This window comes from Python bivittatus, unplaced genomic scaffold (genome assembly GCF_059951505.1).
Source record: "Python bivittatus isolate LINGU-HERP-01145 unplaced genomic scaffold, Pbiv_v1 ctg000530_np1212, whole genome shotgun sequence".
Lineage (NCBI taxonomy): Eukaryota > Metazoa > Chordata > Lepidosauria > Squamata > Pythonidae > Python > Python bivittatus.
In genome coordinates, this window is record NW_028277085.1 from 8,886,017 (window position 1) to 8,908,457 (window position 22,441).

The 22,441-nt window shown below is 39.8% G+C and overlaps 2 protein-coding genes across 6 annotated transcripts in view; one reads left to right on the plus strand and one right to left on the minus strand.

The window, feature by feature from the left end:
• FAM227B (family with sequence similarity 227 member B) overlaps positions 1 to 14,414 on the minus strand; it is an 86,864-nt gene extending 72,450 nt beyond the window's left edge. For 2 of the 3 annotated variants that reach the window (XM_088148582.1, XM_088148581.1), the window contains exons 1-8: positions 14,189 to 14,373; positions 10,996 to 11,049; positions 8,828 to 9,065; positions 7,138 to 7,199; positions 6,535 to 6,579; positions 5,364 to 5,468; positions 852 to 950; positions 5 to 106 (exon numbers count right to left, since the gene is read on the minus strand). In XM_088148582.1, coding sequence (XP_088004708.1) covers positions 5 to 106; positions 852 to 950; positions 5,364 to 5,468; positions 6,535 to 6,579; positions 7,138 to 7,199; positions 8,828 to 9,065; positions 10,996 to 11,049; positions 14,189 to 14,245 — 762 coding nt within the window. In that variant the 5' untranslated portion in view covers positions 14,246 to 14,373. Of the gene's footprint in view, positions 1 to 4; positions 107 to 851; positions 951 to 5,363; positions 5,469 to 6,534; positions 6,580 to 7,137; positions 7,200 to 8,827; positions 9,066 to 10,995; positions 11,050 to 14,188 lie in introns of all 3 variants that reach the window. The other variant, XR_015797497.1, reaches the window with a different exon arrangement.
• A 6-nt stretch (positions 14,415 to 14,420) lies between these two features.
• Positions 14,421 to 22,004, plus strand: DTWD1 (DTW motif tRNA-uridine aminocarboxypropyltransferase 1). Of its 3 annotated transcripts, none has more exons than XM_007424286.4 (5): positions 14,421 to 14,595; positions 17,027 to 17,272; positions 17,852 to 17,995; positions 19,365 to 19,623; positions 20,506 to 22,004. In XM_007424286.4, exons 1-5 carry the CDS (start codon positions 14,590 to 14,592, stop codon positions 20,733 to 20,735), a joined length of 885 nt encoding a protein of 294 aa, XP_007424348.1. In that variant the 5' UTR covers positions 14,421 to 14,589; the 3' UTR covers positions 20,736 to 22,004. The 3 variants fall into 3 exon arrangements, with proteins under 3 accessions (XP_007424348.1, XP_025019910.1, XP_007424349.1); XM_025164142.2 differs by having other exon boundaries at positions 14,423 to 14,595; positions 16,807 to 17,272; XM_007424287.4 differs by having other exon boundaries at positions 14,423 to 14,595; positions 16,967 to 17,272.
• Positions 22,005 to 22,441: the final 437 nt, after the last annotated feature.

Here is a 22,441-nt window from a genome sequence, read left to right on the forward strand (position 1 = left end):
TTACCTGAAGAAAAGCATCTTTAATGTAATTGGGTATGCTCCACAGAAGGGTCACATAGCTATCTGATATTCTGTCAAAAAAGTGGTCCTGTTCATCTTGATCAGGCTTGAAATAATCAGGAGAAAGTATTAAGCAAAGTATATTCTACAATTAAAAACATCAGTGCAGAGCTGTTGTCAATAGTCTTGAATTAATGACAGTGTTTAGAAATGCAGCAACTTTCACCATACTACCAAAATTGGACCCACCCAGATAGGTCCCTAGCAGTTATTATGATCAAAGTAATATGCAAATGCCACAAGTAAAGATTGCAATAAACTTTCTCTAGAACTTTTATAAAAATAATAATGCAATTAACCTGACTAGGGTTTGGGGACTGAAGTGGCCTAGAAGCCCAAATAAGTAAATAAACCGCACCCTAAACCGGTTTAGTGTATTGTGAGAGTACAATTGCTATCTTTCAGAGATTCAGCATCACCGGATTTGCTTGAAAACATATTTGCGTGTCTGAAATAACTTCATAAGTATTCGAATGTCATACCTAAGCTGCATTTAAATGTGGGAATAATTGTGAGCATGAAAAAGAAGTGAACATTAAGACGGGGTTATAACTTGGGCAAAACCTTTAGTGAAAAACAGCTTCAAATATCATATCTGAAATCCTCAGACCTTTTAGGGGGCAGATAACATGAAGTGAAACTACTCTGAAGCCAGCTGTTTCATTTAATGCCGAAGAATTCATTCAGTGACCTAATATTCAGTCATACAGCACAAGAAATCTTGTGTCAATTACTTTCTTCATAAGGGATGAATGTTTATGGAAGGCATGATAAGGCTTTAGGTTTTGTACCTTGAACTTATGAAGAAACCACCACCAGAAACAATCCTGCAAAATCGCAAGAGATGCTTCGGAAATAAACAGCTGCTTCAAAACTTTGATATTCACACCCTGTCCAAAAAACAAAAGACACAGCAAAATGAAGCGGACATTTTTATCCAATCCCAAACATATTCATCTTCAAGTGAGTTTGTGAGTCCCACTGATTTTTTTTTAGATTTTTTTATCCCTTTATTATTTTTATAAATAACTCAAGGCAGCGAACATACCTAATACAGTGGAACCTCGGGTTATGAACGCTTCTGTTAACGAACTTTTTGGGTTACGACCAGCTCCGGCCGCAAAATTTTGCTTCAGTTTGTGAACTCCGCCTCGGGGTAAGAACAGGATACGTGGCCATTTTCCCTCCCGTGACACGCTCCGCGGCCATTTTTCCACCCGACACGTGGTCCGCGGCCATTTTTCCGCCCAAGACGTGGTCTGCGGCCATTTTTCCGCCCGACACATGGTCCGCGGCCATTTTCCGCCCGACACGTGGTCCGCGGCCATTTTTCCGCCCCTGACACGTGGTCCGTGGCCATTTTCCGCCCCTGACACGTGGTCCGTGGCCATTTTTCCGCCCCTGACACGTGGTCCAAGGCCATTTTCCACCCCTGACACGTGGTCATAGGGAGGGGGACTATCCCTCCAAGCAATAGCCGCCTCCCTGTCCTCCACGCCAGAACGGATTAACGGTAATTACATTGAACCTTATGGGAAAATTTGCTTCGGGTTGCGACCTATTCGGATTGCAACCAGAGTCACGGAACGAATTAAGTTCGTAAACCGAGGTTCCACTCTACTCTTCCTCCTCCTATTTTCCCTACAACAGCAACCCTGTGAGGTGAGTTGGGCTGAGAGAAAGTGACTGGCCCAAAGTCACCCAGCTGGCTTTGTGCCTAAGGCAGGACTAGAACTCACCATCTCCTGCTTTCTAGCCTGGGACCTTAACCACTAGACCAAACTGGCTCTCATTATAATGCAATATATGTTCAATATGGTTCACAGCTATTACTTAACAGTGAATATATTTAGAATTAAACTGACAAATATTATTTCACATTTTTTTTACTTCACTAATTTGTTCAAGGAGATTTATAAATAGAACAAACTGATTTATTGCACTAGTTTAGACATCTTATTAACTGAGTATTGTATCTTGGTGAGTCCATCCAAAACATTATTTGGATCTAAAGAAAAATACAAAGGCTATTAATAATAGATAGGAATTTATTCCAATGCATCAGTAGTTATCTCAAAACAGAAACTAATGCATGAAACTGGAATGCCTACTTTGCTGTAACACGTAAATTGCAGACAGATAGTGGATCTGGATTACCACTTGATTCATGTCATGTGGTAGCAGAGGTGATCACCTCAGGAACAGACCTTGTACAGAAGTGATCTTGGTTCCAATCCCATAGATCTAAGCAAAACTTATGAAACCTCCTATGCCTGTAGGATTCATCAATGGGATCAGGAAAGGAACTCTGTCACATCTTTTCTCCCCAAGTATTTCTTCCAACGGCTGACATGGCCAAATGCTGCATGATGCAACAAGTGGTGATCCAATGGGGAAGCACCAGTCTATGAGCCAGTCAGGAGATTCAGCTGCACTGTGATAGCTGGAACATTTAAGGACGATTAGGAAGAAAAGTATCTTCGCATATGTCCAGCTTGTGTTTGAGAATGCTATCTCAAGAACCTTGGTTACATATGGAGTATATAATAAATGCAGTCATAGATAAGTATCTGCACATTGGAGGGCTTTTTACACACATTCCTGAACTACTGCCTGACTTGGAGGAGCCACAAGGAATTCTTAAGTACTTGTAAATCTGCTAGTGATGCCAGGATACCAGTTCATTCAGCATTCCTTCCATCTCTATTCAATTCTGCATTACAGAAAGTGCAAAGATGTCATTTGAGGAGAGAAAATCAGCTACTCCTTCCATTTTTTTTTAGTTCATTTGTGAAGTATTCAATATACTTCTCTTCTGGCCAGTTCTGCACACAAATAAACTCTATGTTAATGTCCAGCTTTTGGGGATTATTTTTTATAAATTTGGAGATTTCTTACATGCAATTCATTACACATGGCTAACCAATATGACTACTGTTGTCAACCAATCAATAGAGCAATCTTATGGCCTTGTTGGAAGATTCCAAATTTGGAGTGCTCTGACAAACTGTAATATTTTGCCAATTGCTTTCTTGAGCTGATCTTGTGAGGCAGAGAGAGAAAAAGAAGTAATTAATGCTGGATTGTCCCTCAAAACCTAGCAGCTTTATTCGATTTTCTGAAGAGGAATCTAAGATCAGATTCTGCCCCCCTTGTTTCCATGAAATGATATCTGACAAATCCAATAAGCTACAGTAGAAGTAAAGTTCTTTCAAATCATGCTTGATTCTTGGTGACTTAATAAAATGTGTAAGTTTTTTTGGCAACAATATAGAAGCTATTTGCCATCTTCAGGTTTTTGCTTTTTTTTAAATGACCCAATCTAGCATCCAGCCCTTTCTGTAGTGTCTTGTGCTGGCAATTACAAGAGCAGGAGGTCAGATGTAGATCAGAAGTCTTTATGGCAGCTCTAAATCTCACCACTGGGCAGGAATGTGAGAGTCAGGAAAAGCAATTAATCTTACTTCTGAAGCCCAAGTTCTCTCCAGACAAATCCAAGATCCAGGAATCTGAACTGAGTTAGTCTTGTACCAGTCCAGAGATCAGCCAGGAACTTAGAAGCCGCACACATTCAGGAAGTCAGGTGCAAGGTGGAAAGTTGTTTTCTGATGGAGATCAGAGTCCCAGGCCCTTCTCTTATAGTGTTGACTCAGGCATGTCATTTTCCTGCTTTGTTCTTTTGAGGAACTTCACTGAACATCTTTATTCTGTTCACTTGATCTTTCTGCACATGCAAGGGCTGAGGATCTGCTGTAGCTTAAGTTCTGAATCAATCCAACTCAGCTTCCTGTGTTGCTTTTGCAACAAGTGGGTGATTACCTGAGTGCTGCAGAACTGCAGACTTATCTTCCAACAAGCCCTGCTCTTTTTGAGCCCCATCTGCAGAACCTTGAGACCCTTTCAGCTCCTGAATGGCAAGGTCGGCATCTGTCAAGCCCTCCTCTTCCCACTGAGAGTTTGACTCATCAGGCAGGCCCATAACATCTGATCATCGACCATCAAAGTACCAATGAAGTCTGAATCTCTTAGTTGCTAAGCCCAGATAAAGTTTGCCGGGTGTTTTACCTGCTGAGACTGAGGCCACAACATTGCATCATAAAAGTGACTCATGTAGACATGCATGCTATTCTTTTTAAATGTCAATACCTGGCCCACCTTAGAGTTGAGATATAGGGCCAGCCTGTTATGGGCCTGCCTGATGAGTCAAACTCTCAGTGGGAAGAGCAGGGCTCGACAGATGCCGACCTTGCCATTCAGGAGCCGACAGGGTCTCAAGGTTCTGCAGATGGGGCTCAAAAAGAGCAGGGTTTGTTGGAAGACAAGTCTGCAGTTCTGCAGCACTCAGGTAATCACCCACTTGTTGCAAAAGCAACACAGGAAGCTGAGTTGGATTGATTCAGCTTGCAATTACCTGTGATTATCTCTTGACCTAATTTAAAATTCCAGTAAACTCACTGCATCTCATTTGGAAAAGAATATTTACAGACCTAAAACCAAGAAATTGATTTTTTAAAATGAAATCAAGTTCCTTAAGTCTTTCACTGAGTGTCTACAAGAAAAGCTATCACCTAACAACTACAACTGCAACCTCATATAACCCTTTTAAAACTGACATCAAATAATTACTTGGATTGATATTCACTTTCTTAACAATAGGCAATTATTTTATGCTCTGCAACTGGAATGCATATTTTATGAGATTTAAAAAAAACAGTCTTGATTGTTAATATGTTATTATTGGTCTTAAGGATGTTTAGATCTAAAATAATGTTTGGCTTCTACAAGTATATTTACACAAGTATAATTTGGCAGAGATTTACAAAAAGTGCCATTATTTAGATGAAAAAGCTATTTGCAATGGCTTCAGATCAACTTATAAGGTCTCTTTTCCCATCCTATGAAACTGGTTCTTCTCATACTTGACAATGGTTGGCCCTAAGTGATAAGAAATTAATAATTACCATAATAATTCTGACATTTTGTCAAAACATGTGAGTCAGTAAAATGACATAATGCATAAACACACAGTTTCACCACTGCTTCAAAAACATTAGATAAATCAAGTTGGAAAATGGAGAAGGAAAACTCTAAAATGTAAAGTGCACTCCTAAGGGCTAAATGCATTTATAGTGGACTCTGGTACATATCTCTTAAGAAGTGACCCCTCTCATGTTTCACAAGGCTTATCTTAAGTATATTTATCCCAAAGTTGCCCCAATGTTTCACTTGCTTACAGATGCCTCCTGTTTAACAAACCTGTGTTCCACTTGGTGCTGCAATATAAGTGAAATTAAAATTTATACCTTGAAAATTTGGACTTTTAGAACCATATCCCAGAGTTGTGCAGGTTCTAGATTGTTTGGAAGTTTTGTAAGTTTCCGCAAATTGAAGCCAGGAAAACTGTAATTCTAAAAAACAAAAAGAGCCACATAGTCAGCCTACCTAGTTGATTTTAATATATCTAAGGAGTATTAGGTCCAAACAACTGACATCAGACATCATACCAAGGCATGGATGATTGAATAAACTATAATTAGTTGGACCGTATAACCCTAACATATAAACTATGGTTCCAGACTACAATGATTCACACAATACTAAGCCAAAATCAATCATGTGCTGGCTTAGCACAATGCGTGATCCCTACTTACAAGCCTCATGAAGTATTGAAGTTTGAAATGCATTCCTAGCACCAGCCACTTTTTTTTCTGAAAAAGCTAATTATGTGGATTCCTAATCCAAAGAAGCACATAAGATTAAACCCTTTGTTTCAAATGTCCTGTTCCTACTGACCACTCAGATGCTATTCAATTAGCAGCATATTTTGGGTGGAAGGAACAGCAACTGAAGGACCCGTGACTCCACATATGCAGCCATTCCAACCCAGCCCAGAACCATACCTTCACCTTCTTTATTAGAAGCACCAAGCAGGCAGATCAGAACAGATTTTTTAAAAATTATTAAACATACTTCATATAATTATTGAGTTTGCACATCTTGTTAAGCCATAATATGGGTTTGGTTTTACCCCAACCAATATTGTAAAACTATGATTTATGGTGTAGCATGTTGCATAGACCCAATTAATTTAGAGCCTGGCTCTGATAGTACGAATGACTGAACGTATTGATAAATCTGCCTCTTATAAGTGTCAGACCAACTGCCCTGCAACAGAGAAGCAAGAGATATGTAAAGGGATCGAACATTCTCGAACAAAATAATTTTCCATGTTTTAAAATGATTGCTTGGAGAAGCCAAAAGCTGTAATTAATATCTTATTTCAGAATGGTAGTCTTATTGCTTAATTACACATTCAAGTTGAGATGATAAATACTTCATTTCAATTAATTTTTAGAGCTTTGCTCTATTCCCTGTGGTTTGGAACTTATCCCTTTCCCTTTCTTGTGCATTCTAATAAAAACTAATTTCATTTTGTTTCATCACTGATTTCTACAACATATTTGTAAAATTTACCTCCAAGTTTTTATCATTTGAGTCTTGTACGGCATCTGTAGGAAACTGAAACACATTTTAAACAAATGCATTATAAAGATATGGATCTAGACCAGATGTATGTCCAGATATATAGAGAAATAGAGAAATTTCCAAGGGGGAGGACACAAGTCATCAAAAACCCCATACACTGGTGTAATGTAGCATCCATATCACTCTGCTATGAGAGCTTAAGGGAAGATGGACTGTACATACTATTCTGATAGATTCTTGAATGTATTTATAGAGGGAATACAAATATTATTAGCTATATACGTATCAGTTTCATTGGCCTGTCATTTAAATAAAACTTTTATCTACTTACAAGAAGCTCATAGGTCCCATTTATGCATCAGTTTAATCCAAAATACTGAATGAATAGACCAGGAGAAGCAGATTGTTTGAAGCCACCTCACTTAATCAAGGGGGAAAAAAACAGCGAGGGAATGGTTTTCATGCATAAATCATTTTGGCCTTTCTTGTCCTATGAGCAATGCAGGTACACATCTTACCAGAAGTGCCAGCTCTATCAATGTAGCAATTAATCTCTTAAGCGGGGGTGGAGTTATCCAGTACATGAATTACCTTCACTTCTTTCTTTTTTTTCTTCAAAATACCCTGTGATTCAGGAGATAGTGCCTCATCAACTTGAAAACAAGAACAAAAGAAGCTAAGAATTTTAAATATCTTCTCAGATGTAAAACACAGTTCTATTTTGGGGGGAAAATAGTTACCTATATTTTCAATCATGCACAATGAAGAAATCTTAGATAATTGAAGTGACTGGCCAGTATGAGAACAGAGCTAAGCTTTTAACTAAGAAATTCATTAGTTACTATTCCTAAAGTAAGTTAACACCTGAACCACATAATATAAACAACTTTCCAAAGCCCAAATATTAATCACACTGTTGTATTCATTAATCAGAAATTAAATCTCATTGAGTCCAATAGCACTTAAGCTCTAAGCCACTGAAAGTATGCTTATGCCCGATATATAGACAGACACACACTTCCTGGATCAGGAGGCCTTGCTCACAGTCACCCATGCCCTCGTAACCTCTCACTTGGACTACTGCAATGCACTCTGCATGAGGCTGCCCTTGAGGAGCATTTGGAAGCTTCAACTGGTACAGAATACAGCTGGATGGGTAGGAAATGGTGTCAGATATGTGACACATATAACACCCCTACTACATGAGCTGCACTGGTTGCCGGTGTGCTTCCAAGTGCAATTCAAGGTGCTGGTAGTCACCTTTAAAGCCCTGCATGTAAGGCTTTAAAGACCTGGCTATGTGCTCGGGCCTGGGGCCTCAAATGTGTTAAGGGCCCCGTCTCCTAGCTATACTGATGATTATTAAGATAATTTTCTTAGCTGCTGTATATATTTATTTTTGTATTGTTTTTAATTGCTTTTATTATTTTAAAATTGTTCACCACCCAGTCACTTGGTTAAGATGGGTGGCTACAGAAATTATATAAATACACACACGTATATATATTTATTTACAATCAAGGATCAGACAATCTTTCAGATGACTGCAGTCTAAATATGTAAAAAATGACTCCTATGGAAGGCAAGAGATAGTAATTCAGTAGAACATCTCCTTAAAAGAATACTCCTACATGAGACTGTTTTGCCACTGCATAATTTTAAATGAGAGGTAAAACTGTGTTTCAAATCCACTTTGGCCACTGAAGAAAAAATTTCCCTGCTGGTGTGAGCCAGACCACAATTTTTGAGCCTAATTTTCTGATCGCCATCAACTCCATCAAATAGGACACATCTGCTTTCTTTCTAGGCAAGTGCCAAGTATCTGCTGGCCTCCAAACAGGACATGGTGGAGACTTTACTTGAATCCCTGGCATAGTAGTCAGTGTAGTTAAGTGGATACAGGGTCGCTGATTAGTGCCTGGATAGTAAATGTCTAAATGTATCCCAGAAAAATTTACACTGCTGTGTTTAAAAGGAAAATCTAATAATATTAGCATAGCAAAATAATTATTTTTGCCATTGTTCACCAGAGGGATATTTTTCAATGGATTCTAAGGGGAATATAAATAGTACTATAATCATAAGCTAAGTGAGAGCATTACGGCAACCTATGGACTTGCATGCAAGAAACAGAGCATTTGCAGAAAAACAAATATATAATTGTTTTTATGTTTTCTTTTAGACATTATTCAATATAGGTTGTTGCTTCCAGCAGGAAACATAAAATTAACTCATACTGATTTTCCCACAAATGGTCCTGTTAGCTAAGAGACGGAATTACCTTGTTCTGGTTGCTCATCTATTTCTGATTCCAAAGTAAATACATGTTTAGCATGCTCCTCAACTTGTATTTTGCATTCATCTATTCTCTTTTCCAAGCTGGAAATAATTTCAGAGGGCAGTGGAGCATTATCATAAAGATACTGGGTAACAGTACCTAAAGGATAGTCATTTGTTATCTGGGAAACCAACGGATGGGGATCCACCTCTGGCAAATATGGGTATTTTGGCCAATCATCCTGCAAATAATAGCAATTACAAAATAAATGTTAACCAGAAATAATGTTAACTGTATGTTTTATATATGGAACCACCAAGCGTAGCACTTGACATTGGAAAATTTTGCTAAGTTATGTTTCCCAGTTGCTACTAGCTGCCTTTTACACAGTTGCTCGTGTGAAAAAATAAGACATGTATTGAAATTGCAACTCATATTTTACTTGTTGGGCCATAATTTTTTTTTCTTTCACACCGCATTTCCTAATTGCCAAATTACCTTTTTCTATCTCACATAACATTTCCAAATTGCCTTTGAGAAATTCCATCTTACCCTGTTATCTGGGAACAGTTTGACCCTATTGGGCCCAAAGAAATGGACAGGGTCCTCCAGACTGTAAATGCCATCACTTGTCAATTAGATCCATGCCCCTCCTGGCTGGTTAAGGCAGCTCGGGAGGTGACACGTGGGTGGGTCCAGGCGATAGTGAATTCATCCTTGAGGGAGGGAGGATTTCCAGCTGCCTTTAAAAAGGCACTGGTGCACCCCCTCCTCAAGAAACTGTCACTTTAAAGCCCTACATGGCACGGGACCAGGTTACCTGAGGGACCATCTCATCCCCATTACATCTACCTGTCCCACCCGGTCAGGCAGGAAAGGTCCGTTACAGACCCCATCAATTAAAGAATGTTGACTAGTGGGGTCCAGGAAGAGGGGCTTCTCTGTTCCCACCCTATGGAATACAATTTAGGTTTTATGTATTTATATATATTTATGGTATTAATGTTTTGTGTGAGCTGCCCAGAGTCCCCCATTGGGGGGAGATGGGCGGAGAGAAATTTAATAAATAAATTTAATTAATAAATAAATACTCTCTTCGCAAAGGTGAGGTGGGCCCCCACTATCCTAGCCTATTCCAGAAAGGGGTGAAGACCTGGCTCTGCCAGCTTGCATAGGGCTTCAGGGGTAACCAACCTTAGGGGTGGTTGGCACCCTGAAGATACTCCTTAAATTTGAAATATAAATAAATAAGCTATCCAGAGCACATAATCCCAGCATTAACCAACACACTTGTATCTCTTTCTTCCTTTGCAGAGCCTAAGGTGGCTAATCTATAGCAGGGGAATCTAGAGACCTCCAGTTGTTTCAAACTGCACAATCACCATCCCTGGTGTTTATTATTAATACTTTTATGTAATTTTCATACCATTTCCCATTCTATCTTATCTCAAAGTGCTATTAAATCTACTAAAATACAATAGTAAAAACAATAAATTAAATAACATATTAATTAAAAAATGGAGAGAGGAACCATTCATCCAACATTCATACTGAAAAGCCTTCAGTATGTCTTGAAAAGGATCGAAAAGCCTCACAAATTTCACAGCACAGAATATTTGAAATTGCAGCCACTAATGGGTAATTGCAAGATGAACTGCAGCTCAGTAACATCTGGATGACCATAGGTCCCCTTACCTGTGACATACAGGATTTGTCTTTTTTTATTTTCATTTAAAATTGTGAGGTAGGTTAGATGAAAGGAAACCATCTAGTGAACTTCAGAGCTGAGAGAAGGAACTTGGGTTCTTTCGGACCATCTCAAGTCTATCTATAGATTTAGCCCTAGTTGCAAAATAAGTCAGTAAAATTCAAAGTCTAAACCACTAAGATATAACACTTAACTTCTACAATATAAAAGCTCTTAAATTACCTCTAAATCCTACATATGAAAAAGACAGAATAACTAAACAGTGACTTTCCATGGAAAGCTTTTCACTTCTACACTATTTTTTCATTGCAATGGCCTGGAGATCTGAAACATAATCTTCATTCAAACTCCTTTTTCAGAACTTGTATCAGTAACATCCATGATCAATTTAAATCTCAGTCCAATAATCTGTCTTCATACACACACATACAAACACACATCTATATTTCATAAATGTACATACCAAATTCAGAGAGACTAAAAATTCATCAAATGTATGAGGAAGCGCTACAGTCCCCTATAAACACATAAAGATACATTTGTCTTATAAAATAAAACTGGTTATATAATAAAATAAACTACTTACTCTTTTAATTGAGTGCTAGTAAACCTGCAAGTTGAGTTTTGCTAATCTAACACTCTGAAGAAATATTATGATCAGAGATTGAAATAAAATTTAAAATATGAGGAAAACTAAGACCATTCTGATCTGATTCATATATAATGGTCAGCTATCTTATTGTTTGTATTTCATTATCTGTGTTTGTGAAAATATAAACCTTACATACATTATACAGTGGTACCTCTAGTTACGAACTTAATCCATTCCGTGACTCTGGTTGCAACTCTAGTTGGTCTCAAGTCGAGGTAAAGTTTCCCATAAGGTTCAATGTAAATACGGTTAATCCGTTCCGCCCTCTGAATTTGGTCGCACCACAAGGCAAATTTTCCCATAAGGTTCAATGTAAATACGGCTAATCCGCCCTCCGAATTTGGTTGCACCCTGAGGTAAATTTCCCCCATAAGGTTCAATGTAAATACGGCTAAACAGTTCTGAAACATATGCATTTTATTTTTAAACCTCAAAAACCTTCCAAACGCCACAAAAACCTTCCAAACGCCACAAAACACACCACGAGCCTCACCGAACGTTTCCTTGCTACCGCGATCTCGCCCACAGGAAGCTGCGACCGCGTGGCAGCAGGGAAAATGGCCGCGGATCCAGTTCGTAAGTAGAGGCGGAGTTCGCAAGTAGAGGTAAATTTTTGGGGCTGGAGCTGGTCATATCTTGAAAAATTCGTAAGGAGGGGCGTTCGTAACTAGAGGTACCAGTGTACATTGTCAGAGTCACACCTTGAGCCAGTCCTCATGTGGTCCAGGAAGAAAGAAAACAACTGAACTCTGATTTAGTTAAAGCTACAAGCTATATTATATACAGCTATATACACAAGTTATATCTTACCTACTAACCTATTCCACAGCTCTTAGTAACACTCACAGCAACACCCAGCCATAACCAGCAGCTCGCAGGCTGCTTATATCCCCCACATTGTGCTGAGTCAGTATCCATCATGTGTGAGCACTTGGCTCATTAGCCCCAACTACAGTGGTACCTCTAGTTATAAACTTAATCCGTTCCGTGACTCTGGTTGCAACTCGAGTTGGTCTCAAGTCGAGGTAAAGTTTCCCATAAGGTTCAACGTAAATATAGTTAATCCGTTCCGCCCTCCCAATATGGTCGCACCACGAGGCAAATTTCCCCATAAGGTTCAATGTAAATACGGCTAATCCGCCCTCCGAATTTGGTCGCACCCTGAGGTAAATTTCCCCCATAAGGTTCAATGTAAATACAGCTAAACAGTTCTGAAACATATGCATTTTATTTTTAAACCTCAAAAACCTTCCAAACGCCACAAAACACACCACAAGCCTCACCAAACGTCTCCTTGCTACCGCGATCTCGCCCACAGGAAGCCGCGACTGCGTGGCAGCAGGGAAAATGGCCGCGGATCCGGTTCGTAAGTAGAGGCAGAGTTCGCAAGTAGAGGTAAATTTTTGGGGCCGGAGCTGGTCGTATCTTGAAAAATTCGTAAGGAGGGGTGTTCGTAACTAGAGGTACCACTGTACTTGGTTTGCCCTGTTTTATTCTCACAGTAAAACTTCTACTGAGTATACCTCACCAATATGAACTACTAGGCCATTACGGTTATTCAACAAACCATAGTTTAAAGAATTCTGGCTTAGTATTATATGTAAACCAGGCCTCTGTATCTCAAATCTTAGGTACACAATCATCCAAAATGTTGACAGTATATTACAGTTTTTTTCCTGACTTATTTGGGGGAAATCCAGTTATTTTTATTGAAATATTATATGCTGCCGTCAATTTCAGAAATGGAGACCAAAGATCAAAACATTGCCTTTGACATTTTCATAAATTTTGATGTGGTTATGTTCATGTATTGCCATCAAAGACCGAAGTATAATTGAGCATAACACTTGGCATAATATAAGCACATAATGACATTTTGCCCAGACATACTCAGCATACCATGGCTAAGATAAATATGTGAACACAGGACATTTCTTTGTTATTTCTGAAACAGGAAAAAAAAGTCAGCAAAGTATTTTAAAAACTTGTCATTCTCATCTCTTAAAGATTTGATCCATGAGACCTTCCTCCTCTACCATCATCATCCTTAGCACTACTAGAATCAGCCAGGTGGTTGAATTAATTTGAGGGATATGCTATTATTTTACTTACACTGAAGATTTTTTTTAACTCTTTGATTCATCTTATAAACAAACAACTTGTTTCTAAACAGAAAAAACTTTTCCCCCTTCAGGTATGTCTGGCAGAGCAAAAAAAATAAATAAATAAAACCACACACACATAAACAAGCACATGCATTCCATACCAAATGGTGAGATATCTCACTCTGTGGTTGCGTTTACACAACATGCTTCATCAATTCAGGTAAAAATCTAGGAGCTGCATCTGCACCACAAATTAAGCTTGGTTAGTTTTACGTTTGGGTCCATGGGCATGTCTTGGCGTGCAATGCAAACTGGTTTCTTTGGACCAGGTTTCTCCAAAGTGGTCAATATTGACCCCCAAGGGTCGACAGGAGCACCCAAGGGGTCGAGGTGGTGGTTGTTATTATTCACGGTACTATTCATTAAAGTAGCATTTATTAAATTATTTTCATATAATAAATGGTTGAGGGTCGATATATAATCTGGAACTTCACGAAGGCGTCAATGAATTGAACAGTTTGGAGACCCCTGCTTTGGACAGCCTGTGGTTCCGTGTAACGTGCAGACCCAGAAAACAAGCTAGTTCAGTACCCGGGCCAAGCAGGGCAACGTGGCTTCAGCACCACGAGGGAAGACACGTATTTCTACCTAACCGCGAACAAAGAGCTTTGAAGCCCCTTCAAGGTGCACCCTCTGAAAACAACAGAAGCGAAACTAATTATGGCCCAAGCTTTGTAGCCCAGGGGCTGAGGAATCGCCCTTTGCAGCCTCGGCCCTGGTATCCCTCCAGCCTCCTTCCACGAGCCCCAGCACGGCGCCAGTCTGCTGTCCAACAGGAGCCACGTGTTGCCCGTCCCTCCCTGCGGAGTCGAAGGGAAGCCTCGAATTAAGCCGCCGACCTTGGAAGCGGAGTGACTGCAGGCGGAGAGGGCCTGGGTACGCCTCCGCTCGCCCATTTCCAACCAGGGCCGCCTCTCGCTCTCGCAAGCCCGAATCCCGTCGGCGGCGGCTGCCCAACGGACCTTCTCGCGCCGTTGCTAAGGCTCCCTAGCAACTGCCTCTCTCCACCTCCGCGGTCCGGCACGCTCAACCCTTCCGGGCTTCCCCCGCCAGCCCCGGCGCTAAAGTTCCGGAGGGCGCGCCACGAGCCGGAACGCGCCTGCCCTTCGTCGCGGGGAGGAGAAGACACACGACCCTGCTGCGAGGCAGCGTCCGCGTCCGCTCGGGGGAGGCGTGCTTGCCATAGCCCCCCTCCGCCCTCTCAACGCCGAGGAGGGAGTCCCTGGCATTGCCTTGCAAGATGGCGGTGGGTTTCCCTTTGGCACGGGCCCTGGAAGTGCTCTTGGGCTCGGGGAGAAATGGGGAGGCTGCTGCCCTCCTTTCCTTGAGCGTTGTCGGTTGCCCCCCCCCAGGTTTACTGAGTCACTGAACCAGGCGTGGGGTCCCTGGGGGTCCCCAGAGGTTGCTACCAACTCGCACTACAGTAGTGTTTGGAGAGGTGCTGGGAGGGGTGGTTCGTAAGCTTAAGACAATCATAAGATTGTCGAGAAGAAGAGCCGCGCGGGCTTGTTGCAGAGGCTTGGTGACCTTTGGAGGACTAAACTCAACCTGGTGTCCTTTGGAGGGATATAAGTCCCAGGATTTCCAGCCCCCACTGGCGGGAAAGGCATAGTGTTGCTTTGCAAAAAGAAATGCCAGCTTCAGTCTTTGGCATTTGGTGGGAGAGTTGAAAATGTCCACAGCTGAACCTCCACAGAACCACTGTCAATCAGCATGAATAGTGCTGTGTCAGATGGATTGCCTAGAGCAGTGTTTCTCGTCCTCCGCAACTTTAAAATGTGTGGACTTCAACTCCCAGAATTCCCCAGTCAGCATGCTGGCTGGGGAATTCTGGGAGTTGAAGTCCACCCATGCTGGCTAGGGAATTCTGGGATTTGAAGTCCACACATCTTAAAGTTGCCAAGGTTGAGGAACACTGGCCTGGATATTACAGCAATCTATTGTGTTATATATGGCTCCATATTTTCAACCTTTCCACTCAAGGTGATATAAATAAGTATAACACACTTTCCATTTAATCTTTATATCCCTTTGAGATAGCTGAGACTGAGATAATTGGCTTCCCTCATTGGTGCTAAGCTAAAACCAAGCAAAACATGTGATGGGAGCCCAGCCATCGTAGCATTCAAGCCATGGTTTGGGGCAGAGGGTGTTATATGAACCCAGACAATTGGGGAAAAGCACTAAATCTTTGTTGCTATGTTGGTTGTCTATATTTTGGCAGCCCACATATGATAGCCTAGGGCAGTGAATACATTATGTTTATCTAAGCAAACCATAGTTTAAGTGCAATATGAGACTGCATTGAGTGGCCAAAGAGTGCTCAACTTAGCTTAATGGTCAAGTGAGATTTAAATTTGGTTCTCTTGAAGATTAGGAATATCAATTGATATTTGGGCTGAAATATTCAGTTGTATAAAACATGTCTTAATTCCAGTTAGCAAAGTGCACACCATTTCTTATTTAATTTTGGAGGCCTGTTTTCTGGAAACCATAGACAAAGTTTATCCTTTTCCCTATCAGCAACATTTTTCCACTTGGTGTCAAGGAACGCTCTTGGGCTTTGTAGCTGAGCATTATTTTGCCACTAGCCATTTAATGTAAGGTGAATTGATCTGTAGGCCAGGAATGCATAATAGATTAAATAACTTCCTGCTTTTGAACTGAGGAATCTGTGTGGTTAGAAGATTCAGTCCAAATCTAAGCAACTTTCTTCACCTGTCTGCCAAGCTTTTCAGAGTAAACTGTCTCAGAATTTTCTCATTCAGGGGGAGAAAGCGCTGACACTGCAAAACAGAAATGGCGCTTGTTGTACAAAAACAACGAAAGTGTTCTTGTTATTATGCCTTTAATAGGTATCATTTTATTCACCACAAGAAGTTGGCAAAGCAAATCAAGAAAATTAGCAAATACTCCATGGTCTGTGTTTGCAGCCAAAAACATGGCTGCAATTATATATAATTTTTGTCTCGGTTCCTAATGATATACACATTTATGTATGTATGTGTATTTTTATATATTCATACATTTTCCTATTGTTATATTTCTTCACTATTAGGTAGATTACAACTTACGAACTGGATAAACGTGTAATAAAGTATATGATATAAATTTGATATGTAAATTAATAAAATAAAATATTATGCATGTAAAATAAATAAAAACAAAACACTCATCATAAAAGTTTAGCCTCTGTTAATAAATAGTATTACTAAGATCCTGAAATACCAAACATTAAAAAAAAACCAAAGAAACAAAACCAAGCTTTATGCTGTCAAGCTTTACATTGGACTGATTCTTACAACCACTTAACCTAGAGCAGATGTAGAGAAAAGATCACTTGTGCAGTCCTTGGGTTAGATCCAGACATGCTATCAGAAGATCAGGCTTCTACCCGCATGTCTCAGCTGTTTAGGATTTCTCACCCCTGACACACACTTTTTTTTTTTAATTTCAGCCCTCCCACTCTTTAAGCAGTATGCTCAGGGTTGCTGGAGAAGACAGCTTTCCCCAGTCTGATTATGCTTGATCTCAATCTTCAAGATTTCTGTTCTCTCTAAGAATACTCACCTGAAATTACACTTGAAATCTATTCTTGCATTATTTATCTTTAACAGTTCCAAGGATATCATTCAACTGAAATTTATCATTAAATTCATCTCCCATTAAAAAAGCAGACCAAGATAACCCGGGAAATAAAAAGAAATGCTGAGTACTTGAAAAATCAAGATTCACCGGCCACATCCATGTTGCAAGAAACCCCGTTTGAAAACTTGTGTCTAGCATCTCAGGCTATTCTTGAGAAAGCCCAAAAGCAAGGAAGATCAAAATGCCCCAGATGTCACGGCTCAAGGATGTTCTACTGTTATTCATGTTATGTTCCAGTTGAAACTGTCCCTATTGAAGAGATTCCTATTGTGAAGGTTAGTGCAGGAGATCTATTTTTGAGGGGGGAGGGCAGTGTTCTTTGGACATTATATATCGAATTTCCTAACAAGTAACTCTAATAGATGGACTAGATAAAGGATGGAAGCATAAAAAAAGATTTTGCAGTATGATTAGGGTATCTTCTGTGCCAAACTTCACAATAAGTGCCATAACCATAAAGCTGCTATAATGAAAAGAAGAACTGAGGTCACAGCAGCCCAGTGGCACTCTGGACATCTTTTCTAGTAAAAATTCCTGTCCAAACCTTGGCATCCGTGTAGAAGATGATGGAAAAGATGTCTACCCAAATTTGCATAAAAGGCAGACTTTGATTTAAGTCATTCAGATAGTATCTTGTTTCTGATTGTATTCTTCAGTTTCATGTGATTTTTGTTGCTCATGTTCTGTTCTTTCCCATTCTTTAATTTGCTGAAAATTGCAATTGTAACCAATGCAAGTTATGCATGTATTATACTTTGATATCCAGAGCTGAATACAGAATTGAGCAAATTTATATATTTATGGTTGGATTTGAGGGTGCCTTTTTGATGTATGTTCTGGGTTCTTTGTTTAAGCTTCCCTTGAAGATTGACATAATTAAGCATCCCAATGAAACGGATGGCAAAAGTACAGCTGTACACGCCAAGCTTCTGGCATCTGAGGATGTTACCATTTACACATATCCTTGTATTCCCGACTATGAAGAAATGCAACATGAAGTAAGAGTCTGTCTATATGTAGCACAGTGGGAGAACCTTTTATTCCCCATTGCCATGACTGCTGCTGTTAAATATACAATGTGTTCAGCATTGTTTTGCATGTATGAGAGCAGACAATCGGTGTATTTGTCCAGGAATCCATGTAGTAGGACTTACTGTTGCCCAGTTATATTCACAGAATTGAATTCCACTTCTTAATTCAGATTACTTTTGGAGATACAACCCCAGTTGCAAGAATTTCCCCTAGAATACAGATAGTCCTCACTTACCAACCACTTATTCAGTTACCATTTGAAGTTACAACAGTGCTGAAAAACAAGACTGACAACTGGTCCTCGAAGTCGCGGCTGTTGCAGTGTCCCTGGCGTTGGCACACATTTAGGACAGCCGTAGCCTCCCATGGTCACATGATCACTACTTGCAATCTTCATAGGCGGCTTCCAACAAGCAAAGTCAGTGGGGAAGCTGGCAGGAAGTCGCAAGTCATGGCCACGGGATATTGTGCTTAACAACTATGCCATTAGCGATGGAGTTGTCAGTCCTTATTGTGGTCAGTAAGTGAGGACTATCTATATAGATCACCTAAAGCCAAGATGTCAGGAAGAGAATGTTCATAATCAGTAATAACATGACAGTGCTGCGAGAGGATGGGCCTGCATGTCAGCCTATTTGATGAAATAAAGTTTTGCAGGGTTTAACATTTTCTCATATTTGTTTAAACAATGTAGTTAATAAATGTTACACAAGTTCTATTTTCAAAAATAATGGTGGAAGCACAATTTTAAAGTAGATCTTCTAGCAGTTGAATTCAAGCTGTTCTTTATTGGGAAAAATAGTGTTGCCTCGTGGCTGAGATTAAACTACCTCCCCATCAGAATTTCTCAGGGTCAGATCTAGTCTGAGGTAGCCTTAGTTAAGCTGCTCCTACTCACCTCAGTCCTTTTATCTATAATAAGGGGGAATACTACTACTCCTGACTTGCCTTGCAAGGTTTTTGTAACAACTACAACTAAGTGTAGCATATGAAATGTTTTGAACCCTCGAAATCATTACAGAAATTAATATCATTACCATATGGCCCATTTGAAGAATTCAAAACATTTCAGGGTTGTATCATACCAGTTCTGGCAACCACCACGTAAAAAGCAAACCAGTATAGACCCAGCTGAGAAGCTGGGTGAGAACTGAACTTCCAACTTTTGCTTCAAAGTTTACGCTCACACTGACCTAAGCTTTTGAGACAGAAATTACCAGACATAAACAGATCTGAACAAATGAGTCGTGTTTGTAATGGTGATGCTTTTTCAGTTATTTAAAACTAGAGCCAAGCTTACAGATCTCACTAAGGTTTGTTTCCCCCCATTTTTAGATTGCGCTTATTTTTCCTGGACCTAATTCAGTTTCAGTAGGCAACGTTCCTCTCTCTTTGCAAGCACAATGTAAGATGGATACCAAGGGCTTATCAGCAGAACCAGTGCTCAAGTGTGCAAAATTGGAGCCGAGCCACAGTAGCATCATGAGTGAAGATAAATTGCCCAAGGGCAAAAATGCTGCACTGAAAAAAATTATATTTATCGACAGTACATGGAATCAGACAAACAAAATAATCACAGATGAGCGGCTCCAAGGTATTATTTTTATTAATGGAAATCAATCTTGGAAATTATTCTAGGTACAGGACCATCAAGAAGTTGATGCCCAGGGATTAGTAAATGGGGTTGATTATATACTCAAGGCCATAGATAGGCAAGTATAATCCCAGAACTCCTGCAAGGAGCTGGGAGGCTTGTCCATCTACAGGCTGCACATCCAGTATTTGCACACTGAACATTGTCTTGGTCACACTAACATCTCCTGTTGTCCTGAAGGGTTTCTGGGATAAGACATCTTCCCTACAAGTTGAGTATAGTGATTTGCAATTTCCAGAGCCCTGAATCAGTCTTAACGGTCCTCTGCTTGTTTAGGTTAAGAAATGTTATGTGCTTGATGCACAAGGGAGCAATTCTTTGCTGCTTCTGAAACAATATAAGAGCCTTGACTAACAGTTGCAGACATAATGGCAAAAATCGTTTCAAACCAGAAATGCTGAGCAGTGTTTCCTGAACTTTTTTCCTTCTTCAGCAGGCGGTCTGCAGTTCTCCAAGCATCACCAATGGAGAACTGTTACCAGGAATAAATACCTCCTTTCTGCTCTGTTTTTCTCCCAAAATTTTTGCTTTTCTAAAACTAATACACTGCATCTAAAACATCTTTTTCACTCCATTCACACACAGTACTATATGGCATTTCAGGAAATAAAGAGTTTTAGAGAAAAACAGACAAGTTATCTAGCCACACTTTGAAAATATGATGGAAATTACTATGTAAATCTGCCTACACAAGTCTTATCAGGGAGATTTCTTGTGTGTAATGCTTTGGAGAAACCTGTTATCAACTTGCTACAAGTAGTTGTCACTCATTTGTGTAATTTAATACCTACATGATTTTCTTTGGTTTCCTTCACTCTGCAGGGTTGCTACAAATCGAACTGAAATCAAGGAAAACCTGTTTTTGGCGCCATCAGAAAGGGAAACCAGAAACTTACCTCTCTACCATTGAAGCAATTTATTATTTTCTAGTAGACTATCACAAGGAGGTCTTAAAAGAAAAATATGATGGACAATATGACAATTTGCTCTTTTTCTTCTCATTTATGTACAAGCTGATCAGAAACGCCAAGGATTCTGCAGGAAAAAAGTGAAGTGTTCCTCATGTAAGATACAAAAAGAAATTATGATCCATTACACTTGGTCCTGTAATACTAATTAAGATTTGAGTTCCTCAAACTGACTTAGAGGATAGAATGCTTATAGTTACTGTCCCATAAATTTAATCCTAAATCCAAACTTTTTCAGGCAAATCTTAAACTAATAAGGGAAGGCTGTCAGAAACAGACCTTGACTTGCAGCCTCTAAATAGAAACGTTTTCCAGTTGTATTGAACAGCAAAAATGCCAGCTTGGAGTCTGTATTTAAAGATAGCCAAAACTTCATTCGTGAGTTTCATTATGTAGGGATGTCCTTTGGACTATCAAGGAAGACTTTGTCTTAGTGATTTTACTACCTATTAAAAATGACTAGAACGATTATTTCATTCCACATCCCAATCCGGTCCCCAAAGGGAAGCCAGACTAATATGTTCAGCAGAATACTAATAGTAAATATGATTGGGACTGAATTAAGCTGCCAATTTGCTTAAATAAGGTTACAAAACTTAGGTTCCTCTACTGACCATTATATATCTGAACAAAGGTTTCCTTCTAAAGCACGAACATCTCTTGTTCAAAGTGCTTCCTTATTTTTGCCGCATAGCACACTTCAGAGAAAGGTGACATTTCTACAGCAGAGGTAGGTCAGTTGCTGGAGGTGGGGGAGGGTGTTTCCAAACCTACAAGGGTCATGACTGGAATTTCCTCACTTACTTTTTGTGTGTGGGGGGGAGTTTTTAAATAAGTGCCTTACAATTTATGGAGGATTAAGGCACCTATTTTAATGCTTACTCTTAAAAAAACAAACGAAACTTGTGCCATCACAAATTGGCAGTCCTATTAAAGCTCACAGATTGCCCATCCCTGATATCTGGAAGGCACATTGAGCTATCTTGCTTAGCACTCCTAGGTATTAGAGTCCTTTCTAAGCTTCTATCTCATTTAGGCAAATGAGCCACCATAGGAATTGGTCCTTATGCTTTCTTTGCACACAGAGCATATCATTTGGTCCTAAGACTGTGACCTGCAGCAAAATAGCAGTTTCAGAAGTTCAAGGCAGAATATGCAGTGCCTCTTCCTCACTCCAGTGTGTAAACCTGGCTACAATTGGGCAGGCACAGAAGCTACCTGAAAGCTCATTAGATGATGGAGCGTACATCTTAAATCACAAATGTTCTACAAATCTATATAAGTAATGATTCAAACAATAAAAATCTCTAGGAGTCATCTGTTTAATAAACCAAAACAAATGCTTTTATTGTCCATAGTTCTATTATTATTTATTACTACTGCTTCTATTTCTACCGTCAAGAGAAGGGCATCGTGGCTTTGTGCAATGATTAGTACCACTTCCAGTGTATGGATTCTGAGTCTCCTTGAGAGTTTCATCTCTGTGTGTTGCTAAACAAGGACACTTTGAATTCTTCCTAGCAAAGTCACTTGTTGAAGATTGCTGGACTTTGCTTAAAAAGGAACATTCCCACTCTTACCACAACTGCACACAAAAGGAACTGTCTTCCCCCATGTGTTACAATAATCTAACCCTGAAAGACATTCACAGTATCTTCCAGATCTTATTTCCTTGAAACATTTGTAAACTATTGAAAAGTAGACCCAGAGAAACCACTTATATAAACAAATTTTGAACTGATGTTAGGGTTTTAATTTAATCCCCAGTACCAATCAAGTTCCGAAATTCA